This window comes from Microplitis mediator, chromosome 8, assembly GCF_029852145.1.
Source record: "Microplitis mediator isolate UGA2020A chromosome 8, iyMicMedi2.1, whole genome shotgun sequence".
Classification (NCBI taxonomy): Eukaryota; Metazoa; Arthropoda; class Insecta; order Hymenoptera; family Braconidae; genus Microplitis; species Microplitis mediator.
The window spans coordinates 5,296,392-5,317,625 of record NC_079976.1 but is presented as its reverse complement, the minus strand read 5'-3'; the positions used below and the strand labels follow the sequence as shown (position 1 = coordinate 5,317,625).

Sequence of the window (21,234 nt, the reverse complement as noted above, 5' to 3'; positions counted from 1 at the left end):
ACAATAATTTACAAAATAGCAAACTATGTATTGAAAATAATAATTCAAGTACACCACGGAACCATGATAAACAGAGTGAATGTTCTGTTTGAATTGGCTTGAGGGCCTCACACGATTATCACGAGCAGCATTCCATTCCAACAACAGTCTCTCTGATATTCTTTTCTCTCTGCATAACACTGTACCATACCATGCTTTTCTGCTTTGACTCACAAACTAAGTGAGTAACATATAATACCAGTAACCAGTGTTCCATCATACACGGAGTAATACCCATATACATATATGCACCACTCAATACAGAATTTAAATGCACTACTCAACATGTTATTCTGTGATGCCTCACATCACATGTTATCCATCTACATTTCTCTCTTTTATTTCATTTCCACCGTATGACCCGTTACTACTATATATATGTACAAATATATGTACTATACGTAATGCAACAACTATAAGTAAAGACTAAAGCATGTCTGGCAAAAGTCGGTCAGTCAGCCTCACAACAGGCTCCATTTTTTTTTTTGCTACAATGAAAATGACCTGGAATTTTTATTCCCCTTTATTATCATCATCATCATTAATAGATTTTTTGTCATCAAACAAACAAATCTCTACATAAACTTTTGAATTCATTGACAAAAAAAAACGACAACAATGTTGTTAATTTGTTTTTTTTTTATCAACGTGGGACTAAATATCACTTGCTATCTAAACAATGTGACATCTACTAAAATAACTTGACAATGAAATGGATCCAACAATAAAAAAAATTGAATAATAATAATAATACCCAAGGATAACCGAAAAGGAAAAGTTTACTCATCGCATAAATTTTCTTTAGTACATTTTTATCGTATAAAAACCCATAAGTTTGACCTAATATGGATAAGAGAAGCCTTTACAGCAAAACAACGTGTGATCTGGTGGGGATCACCCAACAAACCCAACTCTTTTACTTAACTTCACAACTCTCCCTTCCTTTTTCATATTATTCCTCTCTCTATGCTACTCAGTTAGTATCCATTCAGTCGCGTTAAGCAGCATACGCTCTTTAAATATACCATTAGATTTACGCGAACCGCAAGTAATTATTTCAACGCATCGTAATTCGCTCCATTTAATAAGAGAACAAAACAAAAAAAAATCGCAGCTTCGGTAGCTGATATCAGTTCTAATAAATCGAGTGTCTAAAAAATATAAATAGTGACTGTAAAAATAAATATATAAAAATGTCATCGATGCATCAGCAAGCGGCGATACGTCGGTTAGAAGCCTTATTCAGAGATGTGAAACTAGAACAAGATTTAACTAAAAACCCAAGTATGAAATTGGAGCGTAAAATCGATAGATGCTGTGACATTCATGGTAAACATGCCAAGGAAAATTGTACAAACCGTCGAGGTTCATTAAATGGATTGTATCCACTTCGTAATAATAATAATTTAAATGGCAGTACCATGGGACGTCGTAGTTCACTGGGTATATCATCATCTTCTTCATTACTATCAACATCATCAACGTCTAATTTATCAAAAAAAGAAATTCATCCGTCGTCATTTCCAAGTACACTACGTAGAGATCCTCTGGCAGCATCAACAGGTGCTATTAATCATCATTTCAAAAGGGACACTTATTCATCATCAATAGGTGCCGGTGGATCCTTCCCGAGACATGATTCTATTGGCACGTCTTCGTTCCTCAGTAGTGGATACAACCATAAAAAGGATAACATCACGACAACGAGTTACAATCCTACACTAAGACGTGATTATGTAGCTAAGTCAATGACAAGTCTCCAGAGACCCGCGATCAGACGTGACTCGTTGGAAAGTGCTAAAGACAGCTTTAATAATAATAATAATAATTTGTCGAGTATCTTTGGTACGTCTGTTGATGTCGTCGATTCTCCGAGATCAGATAGTATTGATTATCACATGAGTGGTAGAAGTATTTCGAACGGAAATCTTAAAAGTTGTTTAGCTGGTTCTAATGGTAATTTACGTAGTAATTTAAGTGTTACACTTAAAAGTGATCCACTGCATGGCTCAAATGGTAATTTGAGAAAAGACAAGTTGGGATTGTCGGTGGGTAATTTTTATACGCCGAGAAGAAGTTCAATTGATCGGACAAAGAGATTTTCTACTGACTCACTTGATAATTTTAAAAGAAATTCGTGGGATCCTGGACGAAGAAGTTCTTCCGGTTCCTCGGGTGGTTGGGATGATGCCATTTGGGAGGAAGATGTTGGAAAGGTAAATTTGTGTTGTTATTGAATATAACAAATAAATCAACGGTGCAATAAAAAAAGTTCTTATAAGATTTTGTTTTGATAAATAATTTAATTGAAAAATTATTGAGATTAATTCAAAAAAAATATTTGTTTGATTTGTCGATTAAAATTTGCCTTGAAATTTGACATTGATTTTTTAGTTTTAATGAGAACACGGTTATTAATATTTCTGAAGATTCTTGGTCCTGATGACGTCAATTGCGTCATAAGTTGTGCCATGCATGGTAATAGTCGCGCGCTTGTTCGCTTAGTCATACACTAAACACAAGCAAAGACGATTGCAAAAATAATTATATTTTTATTGACAGTCAAATGACAATTGATGCATTTTTTAAATTTATTGGTTTATAGACGTCTGGAAATTTTTTATTAATTTTATTATTCAAATTAAATCCACCTACACCCATAAATCTGCGTACAACAACAGCTCTTCCGCATTGTCATATTTAAACATTTGTTTTTATGTTTTGACTTCTGAATTTTATTTAAATATCAATTTAGTCATAGATCGGAATTGTAAACAGAACTACATTAAATATTAATTAATTTAATAAACCGCCCACTTTTGTTGCCAATATGGTATCGACGGGTTTGTAAAATGGATTTTTTAATCTGTTATTTTATTAATTTTTGCGTCATTTGTAATTTTATATCTAAATAGAAAAAAAAAATATTTATTTAATTTTTTTTCCTTTCATTTAAACAAATTTATTTGACTAAAATAATATGCTAAATATATCAAAGCTTGATATTTATTTAAATAAATTAAAAATATTCTTTTGAATAAAGAATGTTACACTTTTTTTTTACAATCAGTGAATTAATTCTGATATATTCTTTCTCAATGATTTATCGAATTAATAATAATTAATATGAAATTTAAAAAATGAAAATCACGTAAACTTATACTAGAACGTGATTTTTTTTATTTTTGTCAGAAGGGAAAAATATTGAAAAAGAATTATAAATTATAGCCAAAACATCAGATTTAAAAATTGAGTAAAAAAAATTTTCGCGCCAAAAATTTTTTAGTTTGAATTTCATTAAAAGTAAATTATACAGAAAGTCTCTAGTATTTCTAAATGCTACACATTTTTTTTATAATTTTGAATGTCAGTTAGAAAAACGCGATTCAATCTGCGCGCCAACAAAATTGATTTTTTTACATCCGGTGCAATTTACATTATTATAAATTTTATGTCGGTGATCAGTAAAGTTACAAAATTAAAGTTCAATTATAAAATATAAATTTTTTAATTCTCATAATTAAAAACACTTGACATCACAATTTCCCATACTAACAAAAATTATCCCTGATTTAAGATCAATTACAATTTACTTCTTTTACTTTGATACCTAAACCTGCAATTATTAATTATTGAAGCTCATTAATGTCAACTTCAAATTAATCATTAAATTTAAATTTCACTTCTTATGAAGAATATTAATTACTTGTCTAATTAAAAATTATTTATCATTTAAACAAAAAAATATTTTTATTATTTAATCACCATAATTGTTTATCGAATATAGTAATAATATATAAAACATATCCATTACATAAATTACTTTCATAGTAATCTACATGTAATTTATGCAACGATAACATCAATATAAAAATATAAAGACGCACTTAAATCATCATTAATTTATAATTTACAATGAAACTATTCTGACTCAGCTTTTTTACGTAATTCATATAATTTAAACTATATATAAACCATTAATATAAAATTAATCGACTAAATCCTTATTAATTGCAAATAAATTAGTATGTAAAACTGTAAAATTTTATTGCATAGCTTGAAAAAAACTCAGAACCAGTTTAAATTTAACAAACTATAAATTTCAATTTAAAAATTTTGCGCTAAATTATTCATGACACCAAAAACGATTCGTTTTTTTTTCTTTTGCTCTCTAGTTCTCTCTTTCTTGCACATACGTTATGGGGACCGGTGGACTTGCGCCCGTAAATTTGACGAGTTTTTAAGATTTTTTTTTTTTTTTATGAAAATAATGAACAATAGAATTTAAACTTTGTAGATATATTATATTACTCGTGTAAAAAAAATTGTTGAAAAAAGTTTAAAAAAGTGTTGACTATTCTAATCTTCAAAACTTGACACAATGACGAACTTTTTTTAAACGATTTCAAACTTCTAAAAATGCACAGAAAAAACAATTGACTTCATACTACAAATTAACTTTTTTCGGTGCAAAATACGTCCGGAAAAAAACAGATTTCGAACTATTTCTGAAGATTTTTCGTTTTATCATATCTTAATCATATTAGGACATTTATTTTTTTTTACCCTTTAATTTTTGAAAGTTTAAAAAACGTTTAAAAAAAAGTTCGTCGTTGTGTCACGTTTTGAAGTTTAGAATAGTCAACAGTTTTTCAACCCTTTTTTAAAAATTTTTTTTACACGGGTACTTCAAAAGTATACAAAGATGTTATTCTTTAAAAATGAAAATTTTAATTAGTTTAAAAATGGCGCAGGTTGCCCTCCTCAAAAAATGGACCTGGATGGTGGTCAAGTTTTAGCTTTTTCACTTCTCTGGAAACAAAAAACGAAAGAAATTTTTTATCAGTATGAGTGCAATCGCAGGAACTAGAATAAAAAAATTGACAAAATGGCGCGTTGTCGAAATTTACATTCCAAAAACCGACTATTTTTTCATTATTTTTCGTATGTAAAAACTAAGAAGTATTCAACGTCAAAATTATTTTGATAAAACTGACCAAAATTTATTAACGTCAATTTCTTTAAGAAAAAAAATGGCAGTCATTACGCATTACTGTCTTATTCATGCTCTGATCTATATTCAACACTCAGAACTTTTATAAAGAAGAAATGCCTGATAAATCATCTTAAGTAAAAAAAAAACTAGTTCATTTACCGTCTATTAAACAATAAACTTTCATTTCTCCTAAAAAAGAAGTTGTTCGCATCGCGAATCGCTAGGATTGTCTAGGATTTTTTAAAAAAACGCGTGGGATTTCGGGGCTAAAATATATGACACTTGAATCCCCGTATATATTTACTCAGCTCTTGACGTTAAAAAACAAAATTATATTTTACTAAAAATTCAATGACATTTAATGGTTCCATGTCACCCCGCAAAATCACTTTTCATATGCAAATGTTACTCTCAAATAATATATCCAATAATACTATCACTCAAGTGACATGAATTCAAATCATTTCATACCTTTCCTTATATTTATTCGTTGATAACACGAGTACAGTACACTATGCATAATATCCAAGCATTTGTTTCGGTACACGTGCGTGAATGATTAGTTACGCCATAAAAAGGTTAACCGTTAACTTAAATTGAAGCTTATTGACACATAAACATAAGCTCAACTCACCGTCTCCATTATGCAGACGCAAATAAAATAACTCTAACCAATTTAAAGTTTAGTCTTGCCTTTCGTTACTTGTATTTTAGCTTCAGTCATAATTTCGATCTTGAATCAGTAAGACTTGTACACATTAAACTCTTGTTTTTTACTTTTTACAAACAAATACAAGATTTCTATTCCAATCTATGGCTATTACGCCTCGTTGCTCGACTTTGTGGTTCTCATTTCCTTCGGATCTACCGGAAGGCATTAAATTTTGTCAAAAGGTAAAAATAAAAAAAATCTACAAGTACACAGAGAAATTATTCTTGTTTAAAATGCTAAGGTGTCATGGTAAAGCCGGACAATGTTGGCCACCTTCAGAAATTGAAATTAACAAATGGCAAAAATTACTATGATCATAGTAAAATTTTCAATGTTTGAAGTCATGTGAGACAAGTGTGCGCAAATCCATTAATTTCGGACTACAATGCATGGGTTTGTGTACTCTTACCCACTGCACACACTTGTCCCACAGGACTCTACAGTAATTTGCGGCATAATCGTGGTCAAATTTATTATGGCCATAGTAATTTTTGCAATATGTTCATTTCAATTTTTGAAGATGGCCAACATGGTCCGGCTTTATTATGACACCATAGCATTTCAATCGAGAATTATTTCTTCGTGTATGTGTGCGTGTATAAATATATATTAGGGTGCTTCATTTGAAACGAACATTTTTTTAACTTCCCGCTAAGAAAATTGAAAATTTTTAAAAGTTCGGGAAGTTATTTTTTTAGCAGACACAAGAAGATTTTGTTGTTTATGTTGAGAGAAGAATTCCCTGAAAATTTGTGCTCTTAATTTTAATTTCAAGTACTTCCTCTCGAGCATCAAAGTTTTCCCATTTAAAAAGCATGTGAATCGAATAACTTTTCTTTTAAATTACTATAACTTAGCCCGATTTTAAACTATCGTTTTGAAACCAGTTTTTATTTGTAGAGTAATTGTTGCTTTTTAAAAGTGTATAAAACGGATTTGGTCTAACTCGATCCACGTCGATTGTATCAGCTCCGAAAGTCAATTTTTAACTTTTTTCATTTATTTTTGTTAATAGTGAAGAAACGGCTCATATTACGGAAAATATGCAAGGGATCAATCTTTTAGAGAATTTTGTCCTCTACAAAATTGCTCATGACACTTATATTGCTAAAGTGCACTGTTCATGAGATACATGCATTTTTAAATTTTATAGTAAAAAAGATTAGTACTATAGGAAGCTTACAATTTTTTAAATATATATACAATATCTATATTTGCTAACCGTCTGAAGACAATTTCGTATAAATTTAATGGTCACTTAACTACTAAAATTATTCAAAACAATTTAAGACAGTAATTTATTATTTTTTGTCTCTATTAACAAAAAAAAAAGTATTTTTCTGGGTAAACATACTTTATGACTGTGAAATTTCATGTTCTGGTCTTTGAGCGTAAGTTCGCAATTGTATAAACAACCGGAAATGAATCAGGACTTGAATTTATCTCTGTTTTCAACAACGATAACAATTTTTAACTATTTACTCTTTATAGTATTATATGTACGTGTGATTTTAATACGAATTTCCGGGTCACGACATTGTTACCGTATTCCTTTCTCTACGTAATTTTATTCCCAGGAATTCTAAATTTAATTCATACACATACATATGAATAATACAAGTATCATCTTTATTATAACAAAGTATAAGTTTACTTTTTTTAAACATTTTTATATTTAATTATTTATTTAAAATTATTCATCCGGGAAATTACGTTAACATTTCCTACTTTCACTGTCACTATTATTATTTTCCTTTGATTCTATTGTATAAAAATTCAATTAATTTATTTATTTATTAAATTAACGACTGAAAAATTTATTTTCCAGCAGAAATTTTAATTAATTTATTCAGTTAATCATTTGATTGATCTTTGAGTGATAACTCGCCGGCTTATAATTTAATTTAATTGTAAGAAGAAAAATAAAAATAAGTAGTGGAAGTTAAAGAGGAAGAAAAGAGCAAAAGGCACGACCACGAGACTTAACTCTTTAACTCGCGTGTTCGTAATAGAAATGGAAAGTTGTCTTCTGGTCTAGGAAACATACCGCTACAGTTGTTTATTTCAGTTGTGAATAGGAGGTGTTGTAAAAGGCATCGAACTAACTGTCACGGGCATGTTCAGTTCTAGTTAAACATTATAAAGTTTTATACATTTCATATATATATATATATATATATATATATATATATATATATATATATACATGTAACATTTTAGGCTTTGTCTCCTCAGGATAACGTCTAAATTGTACAGTTGAAATGTGTGGGCGTGTGTTAAAGTGATTGACGTTATTGACAAGTTGCATTGTAATTGAAATCTTTCGGACGTTTTACGATTCATTTATTTTTTAAATTTAAAGTGATCAAAGTTTATTGAGATCGACAATGAGATCTTTAGATTTTGATAAGGTATTACCGTATATGCTTTGGAAAAGTCAAGGTGGACGTGAAAATTACAGTGACGAAAATATCGATTCACTTGAATTCGAGGTATTTTATTATTTTAATAATCATTTTTTGTCGTTATTTTTATTTTGTCATACAGTGTCGAATACAAATTGAAGTGAAAGTAACAGATTTTTTAATTAATCTCGCAATAGGTTTTTTTTATGGCAATAAAATTGTGAAATCTAGTTTTTTTAGCAAAGGAGATACTAATAATATTTTTTCTATGTATTTTATATTATTTCTATGTAAACAAAAAAGTATTTGTTTGTTAATCAGCAGACGGAAACCTCAACAATTTAACTTTTTTTCCGTGATAGTGCTCATTTAATGTAAGCCTTTATGTTAAATTAAATTTTGTTTACTTTAGTAATTTGTGTTCTTTCGAAATTACGATGCCGTTCCATGAAATAATATTTTTGTGATAAATTTTCATTGAAAAGTTTACTAGCTTATTGGGAAACTTATCAAAACAAATCGATCGTTATTGCTTTGGAGTTGATTGAATTCTGTAATTGGCATGAAACTTACAATGATCTCTGATGTAGCAATGATTGGCATATTATATAACTAATTATGAAATTCGCGGTTTGTTTACCGGTTTTACAGAACGAAATTCTTAAATGTTGAGAGAAGTTAAGGTTCCACAGACAATCGTTTGCAATTTAATTAAATTTACTGATATGATAGGTTTAAAAAATTCAATATAATTTTTTTATATTTTTTTGAAGTGACACTTCTTTAGGCGCGGTAGGAAAAATTTGACTTAAATTTACGAGTAAATAGATAAGTCAAAAAAAACGCGCAAGCCAAATTTTTCCTACCGCGTCTAAAGAAGTGATTTAACACCGGGCAATCATTAAACGATAAAATTTTTTAAAAAGGATTTCAAAATCTAATCAAAGCAAGTTTAAAAAAAAACCAATTCTATAAGATTAATATCTGGCAAAATTAGATCTACTGAAATGAATAGGTATAAAATTTTTCTGATCGTAATTAATTAATTGTACTATATTGTATTATATTGTACCTTTCTAAAAAAGTTGACATGAACTCAACGAAACTGCAAAATTCAAAAATTTAATTTCTTATAGTTTTCTGATCCAAGTATCCAATATCTTAACATTTTTATAACTCCTTAAGTGACACACTAGGTGAAGAAACTTAGATCTCTTTCTTAAATTCACGCTATTTTTGAATGCATGTTCTTGAGAAAATTTTCTATCCATTGAAAAACGCAGTAATTGGATTCGATTTGATCAATTCGATCACAAGATATAATCTTTGAAAGTATCACCAAGTATAAATTACCCATATGTGAATCTTACATTTTGAAAAAATTTGATCTGTATCGATCTATATAAATTTTTCTATACCTCAATTATTCAAACGTGAAGTGTTTACTGATTGACAGAAAAAATGATTAAATTTGGTATCAAAATTTTTTCAAATGAGTAATTTTTTAAAAAGACCAAAAAAAGCTCATCATAATTTCATCTAAACAATGTTCGTATTAAACTATTGCAGTTTCCTGGCATCGATAATGTAGACATCATTAGTATTCGTTTATGATAAGCATAAAAAATTGCCGGTAAAAAGTCATAGTCCACTTTTTCCTTACCGACAACATAAATTACAGTGGTCTGTCTTATCGCAACAACATTACTCACGATGGCGCGATATATAAAACAAACCACACTAATGATGTTGCTTTCTCATGCGTCAAAGAAACTGATGTTCAACAGTTAAGCTCCGGTGGTCATGGAAACTGCCACTAAAGTTACTCAGCATGTACAAATAGCCCAGAGCACCTCATTTCTCCTTCTTTTGATGTCAATGACAATCCTTAACAACAAAACTATCCTTAGAAAAAAAATAAAAATAAACAACAATAGTCGTTAGAAAATAGCAATCCATAGACAGTAAAATATTTAAATTCTTTTTTTTTCTAAAAAATTAAAAAAAAAAAATCTTCAACGACCCATACGAAAAAACATATATCCAGGAATATATGCCGGCAAAATAGCATACATACGGCAATACTAAAGATATAAGCCGGATATATACTATTTTGCCGGGATATATATTTTTTCGTGCGGGGACATCGAGACCTAAATTACAATCAAGTGAACTGAAATGTATTAAATTTAATTAAAATATAAATTTATCATTTTTTTGCGGTCACTAGTTAAAAATGAAGATATATATTCTCAATAACGTTTACTTAAAAAAATACCGGTCGGATTCTGGTCATGGTAGTTTTTTTTATTAAAGAAAGTCGGTTAACAGGACCAGTTTGCCATCAACTTCGACCCTCATTTCGACCTTTACTAGCTCGTAATTCAATTAATCTTTTTCATGATCACTATTTTTAAATTTATTTTATAAATCTATATTTTTAAATTTACTCCAATTCAATAAAACTGAATTTCTTCTCAAAGAAATAAAAAATTTTGAGAAAAACATAAAATTTATCATAACTATAATAAAGTTATTAAATTTCCTTTTATCAACGGAAGAAAATAAACTTTCTTGTGTCAACTTAAATCTCATTGATCCGGCCGGATTTAAACAATTTTCATCTTCCTCATGACACCGCAACTTTCTCTATGGGGTGTACAACATACACTCGACAGGATATAATATCAATTCATGTGATATATAATTTTGTTGTATAGTGTAATGTATAATGTATACAAATACCAAATACATGTCACAAGTAATATTATATTCATTAAAATCCAATCGACCTATATATTTTACTGACTATTTTTATTTATGCTCCAATGATTCTATCATCGAAAATTATAACTTACATTGATGAAAAATAATTTGTGTGCATCACGGATAACGATAGAGAAAGCTCTGCTAAATTTTTTTTATTTAGACAAAAATTTTTCAATGGCTAGACATAAATTTTTTTTATTAATTAACTCACTCTTAATTTATATACATAAATATATATGATTTTTTTCTGTTACCGCAAATTGTGTAAATTTTTATTAAAAAAATTCATATATTTATAAATATATAGTTTTCATATTTTTTTCCATTTAATAGTTCACGTAAAAGCGATAAGTCAAAATAAATTATATAAAAACTATGAACTTTGAAAACTGATCATAAGAAAATTTCCATTTGTCATATTTTTTATATATAGATATATTATAAAAAAAATTAATATTTTAAACAAATGAAATCAATATTTACTGTTGCTAAGAATGCTATGATGGTAGACAATATGATCATAGAAAATCATATCGACGTTCTAATTAACAAATCGTCTAATTCCATTTCAGAAAATTCTCCATTTATGCGAAAAAAAAGTAATTTAAAAATTTTTTTTTCATCTAAAAATCAATTTCATATCTAGTATATGGATAATATTTGTGTCTAGGTTACTCAAATAATATTTTTTCTGACTATTAGTATTTGAAAATCGCACAGAATCACCTACCAAAACTATTAAGTTAGACAATTCGCTAATTAGAACGTCGATATCCATTTCCATGATTATTTTCCGATATCGAAATTTTGGAAACCGCCAATAGCAAATAGCAAGTAGCAAATATCAAATTCAACTCCACCGATCCTTATAGATATATTATACATTTTTTTCACTAAAATTGATCAGCAGTAAAGGCAATAAATTTAAACTGGTCGTTTTGATCTGGACTTAATTTTTTATTGGTGAGATTACATATATAATTAATTTTTTCGATAATTTCTCTTATTGGTTTTCAATTTCTGAATTTCGAAAGGTTCGGAAATAATTCAGATACGCAGTTGAAAATTTTGTGTTCTTGTGTATAAAAATTAAATGGTTAATTATTTAGTGTCAATTATTTGACACTATCAAGTGTAAATTTAACTGAAGTTTAATGTGTTATCTGATCTCAACAAGTTTTAAACCTATATTATTGTTTGACACAAGTATAATGTGTTAAACTAACACAAAAAATTGAGTGGACCTTGACATGTGATTTGTGTTAAATTTAACACTAATTTTTCAACTGTGTAGAAGTTTAAAATTTTCTGAAATTGCGAAGTTCATTACAGCGAATGCTTTGTAATTTTTGTACGAAAAAATTTCTTATATGATGTTTAGTTTTTTTTTACGATGAAATATCAAAGTATTGATAATTAACTGCTACAAATTCTTAATCACTAACATTTAAAAATTTTTTTCTAATTATTGGCTTGTTTAATATCTAAATAATTATATAAAGCATTGAATTTATTAGTTTTTTTTTAGAAAATCTAAAATATCTAATTCCATAAACTAAATTAAGGTTTTAGTAATTGAGATACAAGTTGTATTAAAGACATTCACTTTTGGTTACATCCATAAATAAATTAATTCACAATTTACTTTATTTTCTACTAATGATTTTAACTTTTTCTTAATTACAAGTAATTACAGTATAACTTTTTTTTTTTTTTATTTAACTAGAATTATTTATACAAAATATTACGAAACTTTTTACGTAGAAAAGTAAAATTCATTATCTGCTTACCCGATAAATATGAAATTTGAATTTTTATAAAAAATATATGAAATTTAAATAATCAAATTCATTTCTACACGGGGAGAATTATCTAATAATTTTTGCTCGTTAATTGTCAGTAAAACTGGGCCTGGATGGATAATTACTCTTCCGTTTCAAGATAGTGTTCAATTATGGGGTAAAAAAACCCAATTTCGAGTCATTTTTAGGTAAAAAAGAAAACAAAAGGCATCAGTTTTCATTTATTCCATATTTATTTTGTTTTTGGCCCAGGGTTACTCTAAATTGTAGGGTAAATTTTATCAAAAAATTATCTCCGTGTATAAATGAAAAAAAATTGATACTGACAATCTCAAATTTATGAATTAAAATTCTAAAATTACTTAACAATAATTAAAAATAATTTGATTGGTTCCTATCCCCGAAGTAAAAATTCAAACACCAGAAATTTCTAGAAAATGTATTTAAAAAATATTTTTACGACTTAACTATCAATTACGCGACTGATAATTAATAATAATTGATATTCATAATTATATGTACAGTATTTATAAATATATAACAACTTTTCCGGAAATATGTTGCGAGTCATTTAATATGGTGTCTAATTCAGGACGTTGTTCATCATCTTTAAATCTAGTGAAAGCAATATATATTTCCCGGAAACCTAGTAAACTTTATCCATTCATATATATTGACATGCATATATATATATTAAATACGTAACTCTTGAATAATAAAATAAATTAATCATCAAAATTTTTATGTCACTCAAATTGGCACATAAAAATTATTATTGTTAAAAATAATTTCGAAATAATTAATGGTATGGTCTCTGTTCCGCAAAATTATGATGATTATTTTCCGCAGGCAATTGCGGTAATGACAGGGACGAATTTTATTGATTTAAATGGTTGCAAAAATGGATAAATAAGAGGGTGCTTTCTTATATAAATTATTTACTAGTCCAGTGCATAGTAGAATAGTATATAGTTAATATATAATAACAAGTAAAAAGTGTTTTGAGGAAAAGTACGGAGAGGGAGATTGTAAAAGAAGTGGGTCGGCTTATTACTTGGTACGTTTGTATACTAAGTCAGTCTTCGAGAACGTTGCATTCGTTCATGATACTCTGCAAAGAGAAGGTTCTTTTATTTATATTTTTTAACCGAAAATAAAAATTCACAAATTTATATAATTACTGAAACAAAAAAATTACATATGTATATTTATATATATGCATTGATATATAAAAATAGATTTTTTTTTCCAAAACATCTTGAAAAATAATTGATTTTAAAAATGTGTGAATTTTGTGCAGTGAAATCGTGAGAGAAATTGCAAGTGAGAATTGTTTTATTCACTGAACAGTTTCAGTACTGAAAAAATATACTTATATATATATAGAGATAGAGTTAAATATACGTGACTTATTTATCATTTTAAAAAATAATTTTAACGGATGACTAAATCAATCGAAAAAAGAGAGATCGGTTTAAATAATCGAGGTATTGTTGGAAAGTAGTGAAAATTATAATTGAAAATTTTTGGTACGTGCAGCAGATCTTAACGCGCGATCGATTATTATAAATCTTCAACAAACTTGTCATCGGGATCAGGATTTCTTAAATTTTCACTTTTATCCATAAATTTAAAAAAATAAAAAAACAAAATTGAGTTATTTTGTGAAATCAACTCTCACTTAATCTTCCCATCCCAAAATAGTGACTATTAAATTAGCATAGTAAAAGTGTTTGCCATAAATATTAATGGGAGATATTAGAATCCTCGATCCTCGTATGGATCCACGTTTCGGTGGTGATATGAAGCATCGGCCATGGCCGGCAATGTATCGTAATTATCCAGCACGTGGTCCGTCATTTTGTTACCGTCCAGTGCCGATTGAAACTTTGACGCAATGGATAACACCCCATCTGACACCTCACGATTACAATTACGTACCATCGGGAATGAGACCGAAAAAAGGACGTGATTATTATTATTTAGCTCCAATGTATCAAAATGCACTGCCACCACCCCCACCACCGCCAGCTGGGGGTATGCAAATGTCACAAATGGCATTGGCACCACCGCGAATGATGTTGATGGAAAAATCATCTCGTAATGGTACCAAAACATCTTCATCAAATGGCGCTGGACGAAGTAGTGTTGCGCCTTGTACTTGTTCTGTTGGTAGAACAAGATCACTTGAAGATGTTAGAAGTGAAGTTGTAGAGTGGGAAGAATATAATGACGAAAATGGTAACCGTGTTAAAGCCAATAGTAAAAATATTAAACACACGAGAAGATCAATGGAAAATTTATTAGATGTTGATAATTCATGTAGTACTACGTTTAATAGAATGGATAAATCACCATGTAGTGGGGGTAAATTTAAACAGGAAGGAAAAGAGTGCAGGCGAAGAGGAAGTTACATGGTTCGTTGATAGTTTAATATATTAATATATATATTTTTTTAAATAGTTTAAAGTTAATTTCCCATAAATGAATATCCCAGAGAGGAAAGTACCACGGGCCCAAGCTTGGCCCAGACTTGGCCCAACTTTGTAGAACCTTGGGCCAGGCTTGTAAGCCAGTCTTGGCCCAGCTTTGGTAGAAGCCTGGAATGATAATCTCGGGCCAAGCCTGGTTGCCAGACCTGGCCCATGCTTGGTTACCAGACCTGGCCCATGCTTGGTTGCCAGACCTGGCCCAGGCTTCCAGGAAACGAATAAATTTAATTAAAAAAAATTTATTATTATTAACCTTGTAGAATTCATGATCATTAACGTTTTAATTATTTAAGGGAGGTAAATGATGTGAAAAAAACTCGGTGGAAATTCTGCTGGACTCTGGGCGCGAACTGCCGTCCTTCTGATTACTGGGTCCGAACGGTTGCTACTGGACGAACCTACTAACGTTGAACTGGTACATTTATACGATCTACTTGTATAAACCATGGGTATATCCAAACTTGGGTAATCCTACCTTGGCCCAAGCCCGGGTAATCATTGTAACGGCCAAGGCTAGGTTACCCAGTCCTGGCCCAAGCCTGGCTTGCCATTGGATGGCCAAGGCTAGGTTACCTAGTCTTGGCCTAAGTCTGGGTTGCCATTGGACGGCCAAGGCTAGGTTACCCAGTCTTGGCCCAAGCCCGGGTAATCATTGTAACGGCCAAGGCTAGGTTACCCAGTCTTGGCCCAAGCCTGGGCCAATATAGGTGTGCCAAAGCTAGGTTCCCCAGTGCTGGGCCAAGTAGGGGCCCGTTGTTTAACTCTGGCAGCTCCTGTATGGGATGAGAGGGAAATTATTTGCTCATATGTTTTTTTTCATTAATTAATTTATTCATTTATCAGGATATTTATACTTTTATTTTTGTTTTATCAGTCTGCTGATAATTATCTAAAGTGCATATTCGCATTTCCACGCACAAGTGTCACGCAATGTTGCAACCTTATTTACTTTCGATTAATATATCGATGGAATGAGTTTTGGTTATAAAGAGTGTGAAAAAACGTAAATGTCAATTGAATAACAGGATATAGTGCAGTTACACCTAATCTTGAGTTATTGAAATATGTTTTATGTATTAATGGCAATTGATCAGTATTCGATATACTTGAGTAGTATTTGTATTCATTTTATTTAACGAGTTTATGGGGGTAATACTTTTTTATCTCAATCTTAAATTTTATTGGCTTTTATTTAATCCATTTTAGGAACAAAATCTTAGTGTTGATGTGCGATACTAACTTCGTATTTTTTTTGAATAGATTTTAAATCGTATTTTCATATCACAGTTTACAGTACGAAAATTTAAAAATTCAAATTAAATTGAATTATCAAATTTTTTTGTATAGATAAAAATTACTTTTGATTTTATTTTGTAGAACTAAATTCAAATAATGAGTTATTTTTATCATGTGGAATATTTTACGCTTCTAGAAGTAAATGTGGAGTCAAAAAAAAATTTTTAAATCATGAACAAAATTTTGCGTCACATGTTTCCTTCAGAATTGAGAACTGAAAACTTGGGAGATTTTTTTTTTCCGTATTTTGAAGTGATCGTAAAAAATTAAAAAAAACACCCTTTTAAAAACGACTCTAATGTCAACATATAGATAAAATGTATATAAACATGTTCGCGTAAGAAAAAAAATATGTCACAAATTTTTTCGCATATATTTATTCCTATGCGATGTATATCTTATCATTAATTCGGTAAAATTTGAGTCCAATATTTCGTACGGTAAAAATTGACAAAATATTTTCCTGATACTGACCATTATCCCGTAAAACAAAAAATTTTTTTTTTTAAATCTATAACAGTGAGCTTCAAAATTTGAGACAATAAAATCCCCGGCAAAATATCCCCAGGACAATACATCCCGCAACAAAATATCCATTGATAAAATATTTCCGACAAAATATCTTTCGATGGAATTTTCACAATTTTTCTGAAAAACAAGCACCTAAATTAGTTGTGAATAGTGCAAATAAAATATTTAAATAAAATAAAAAAATTTTGCTGATAGGATATTTTGTCGGGGAATATTTTGTCCGGAGATCTTTTATCAGGGGATATTTTGTCCGTAAAATATTTTTTCGGGAATATTTTGTCGCGGGATAAAAACACGTGGAATCCAAGTAGACTCAATTTTATTTTAACTGATAAATTAAAAATACAATCATAAAAAAGTGTCATTTTAATTCTGATAATTTGTTTTTAATTTATAAACTAATTAATGATTTGAGAGTTTTACGTGGTAGCTGATGTTTGTCCTACTTTTTGTCAGACGTAAACACTACCACGTGTTAGTCAGCATAATTATGTTTTTTTTTTATGAATCACTTGACAGCCGATGAAATATAAATTTATAATAATTAAATCTTTTTACACTAATTTCGATTCATTAACATTAATCACCACACTGCAAACTCATGTGTTATGATCTCTGTTTATGAGCATGGCAATTACTTTTTACACACTTTAAGGTGTGTTAATTTTATATACTCGGAGAAATTAACACGCCTTTAAATATGAAAAAAGTGGCTACAAGCTTGGGAGGAAGTAAAGACACTAGTCTAAACTGGTGATGATAAAAAAAAAATTTTGCAAAAATAAATACAAAATTTACTATCAAATATCTAAACATAATTAAACTTAAATCTCATTGTATATTAAAATATTAAAATGAGTTAAACAAACGTCGCATAATGACGGTCATTTAATTTCGTAACTTTCTATTTTTTTAGCACGACGTAACTATGTCCTTTGAACCCTTGAGAAGTAACTGATTACCGTATTACCCAACGTAAACAATGTCTTCAACAGAAATAAAAAAATAAATTACTTTCTATTTTTAACAATGACACTAAAAAAAAAGTAATGCCTTGAATTTGAAAGAAAATGAATTCATTTTTGACATAAAAAAGTTTAAAATTTCTCTGTACTTAAAATGTTATTTTTTTTCTTAACATAATTTCTAATAATTTTATTATTCCTCAATTTCGATTGGAAAGTTTCCTATCGATTCGTCTTCATTTTATTTTAATTTTAAATGGAGTAAATAAAAAATATAATAATCTGTGAAAGAGGTAATTTCTCAAGTGTTTAATGTCACATTATATGAAAAGTTAAGTGCAAACTAAAGTAATAGTTAATAAATAACTTTATATTTTATTTTATTGTTATGAATTATTACTTATAAAGTTATAAACTATCGAAGAAAGGACTTATGTTTAAAATATTTCCAGTCCGTTAATTTACAATGGAAAGCTTTCAATTGCTTAATACGATGATATATTTAACCTAGTTCTATTATTTATCATTTTAATAAAAAAAAAAGTTCTTAATAAAATAAATTACTAAATAAACAAACGTTAAAAGTAATAATATTAATTATGATAAAATAATTATTTAGTTAAACAAATTATATGTTTTATTTTATTAAGAAATTAACAACAAAAAGATTGAGAAATGTAAATAAACATCTTGTGTAAGGTGTAGTATAGATAATAAAATACAATCTAGGATCTTTAGCAATAGTCGTTGTCGCAAAATCTTACTGAACAATCCGGCTATTGAGCATCAATGCGTGAACATCAATAATTTCTCAATAACAGAGAAAATACTTCCGTTTTTAAATCTGGGACAGGTTGCAGCTGTTTAAATTGAAGATAAATACAATAAATATATTAATATAAATAAAAGATTACAAGTCATTCGTTTTATTAAAACAAATGTTTTAGGAATTGTTACTTTATTTACTGTTTTTATTCGAATTTCTATGCTTTATTATAAATACTTTCTCGTGCACTTTCGAAAAATTCCAGTTAGATACAGATCTAGTGTCTCTGCTCATCTTGAAATTATATATATTGTGTTTTTCATTGAATAAATATCAGTTTTGGTGTTTAAGTTAAATAATATGAGGAGAGGGAATTAAAAGGGCTGATAGAATTTTTTTGAATTACTTATAAGCGACGTAGGAATATCATGGGGTAGTTTGGGTCATCCAAAATTACTAAAAAAAATTTTACAAATTTAAAATTAGTCCTTAAATTTTTCATTTAAATAATTTAATTAGAATTTTAATGATTTATGGTTAAAAATAAATTTCCCATGGATGAGATTGAGCTAAATAATAAATTTGGGGCGAACTTTTTTTAATTACGTCATTCAATACAAAATTCTATGAGGATTATTTTTATAATGGGAAAAAAAAATAAATTTAAACACAAATTCAAAAAAATTAATTGTTCAAATAAATTAAAATTTCATTTAAAAAATTAGAATTTTTAGAGGGTCCATCCTGCCCCATATTAAAATTTTTTTTTACGACTGGGTCATATTAATACCGAGTACTTATATGGGGACTAAAAGTAAATTAAATCGAACGAAAAAAATTCACTATCGACTTTTTTTTTGAGGACCCGTATTATCCCGCCTTCTTCCCCCGCTTACTTTAATTTAGTTTTTTTTTTAAATAGAATGAAAATTAAACAGTTGATAAAAAAATGAACAAAACATAAAAGTTATGAATTGAATTTGTTTGTAAAAAAAATTTCTTTCAATAGAATAATTATAAAATATTGAAATGAATAATTATTAAAATGAATCGTAAATCTATTCGGTCACTCAACTTTCTACGTGTAACAGCATGTTAAATCATTAGATACTGTTGAGAAAAATAAAATTATTACTTTATACTTACAGTTATGCAGACGTTAATAAGGCAATACTTTGGTGGGTGTCCACCGAACCGTATAGTTTCCATCGTACATTTATTATGATTGAAGCATTAAACATTGCCGTTTAATAAAAAATTTTGCAACTTTAAATTGCTGATACACGTATCAGATTAATTGACCAATGATTAACGATAGTGACCAGTTGCTCAATTTATTAATTTCATTTTTCCATTCATTTTAATGTTACAGCCGGAACCGCGATCGGAACTTGATTCAACAAATGGAAGTAGTCATAATGGAAGACCGAGATTTGTTCCTGTCACAGCACTCGAAGATGTACAGGCTGTCAGATGCGCAGAATTTCATCCTCATGGTAAACTGTATGCAGTTGGATCCAATTCAAAGACTCTTAGAATATGTGCTTATCCAAAACTTCATGATGTTCGGTAAATATATATATATTTTTTATATTATTATTGATTACCGACAATTAGTAGTCAATGCGTAATTTGCCTATTCAATTTTTTAAATCACTAAACAATTAACTCATTAATAATTTTCAAAAAAATTATTAATTACACGACCAGAATTAATAAATAATTTTTTATTTTAAAACTTTTTCATATTTTTATCAAGATATTTCTTATTTATTTGAGTCTATTTTAAATTAACAATGGAATTATTAATTTAAAAAAAACCGCTTAAATTTTTAAAACTTCATTAATTTTAAAAATAAAAAATTTTTAATTTTATTAATTTCAAAATATGACAAAGATTAGAACATAATCATTTACTGTATTGTCTGGGTGCAATTCCTTCTTTCATAAAAAAATTTTTAAAAAATTAACCGCGAAATTCAAATTAATTTATCATGAAACTAGAGTTAATTTAATTTTGAATAAAATCAATCATCACAAATTAACTAAAATTTTAATAATTTAGTTAAATTTATCACAAAGATGACCACAAATTTCTCTTTCTCTTAAAATAAATACAAACACGTCTTAATTATTTATATTAATTAAAGTCAATTACTTTCGAATATGTAAATAAAAAAGTTAACAATAATAAATAATAAATAAAATTAAAATCGTACTATATATATACATATATATATTGCAAAAAATAACAAGGACCTTCATAATAACCGGAGCATAAAATTCTAGGTTTAAATATAAAATCAAACAACAATCATAAATAAATACAATATTTATAACTTTTTTATTATTCTATGAAATTTTATTTTCATAAATCATTCGTTCAAAAATTTATAGTAATAATTTATCATATATTTAGTTTGGAAATTTATTTTTTTTTATTTAAAATTTTCTTATCAAT

The 21,234-nt window shown here is 28.3% G+C and overlaps 1 protein-coding gene across 5 annotated transcripts in view; it reads left to right on the top strand.

Annotated features, from left to right (window-relative positions):
- The window catches only part of LOC130673745 (WD repeat-containing protein 47), a 58,708-nt gene that overhangs the window by 30,160 nt on the left and 7,314 nt on the right, over positions 1-21,234 (top strand). For all 5 annotated transcript variants that reach the window (XM_057478916.1, XM_057478918.1, XM_057478913.1 and 2 more), the window contains exon 7: positions 20,146-20,342. In XM_057478916.1, the coding sequence (XP_057334899.1) occupies positions 20,146-20,342 (197 nt within the window). The remainder of the gene's footprint in view (positions 1-20,145; positions 20,343-21,234) is intronic.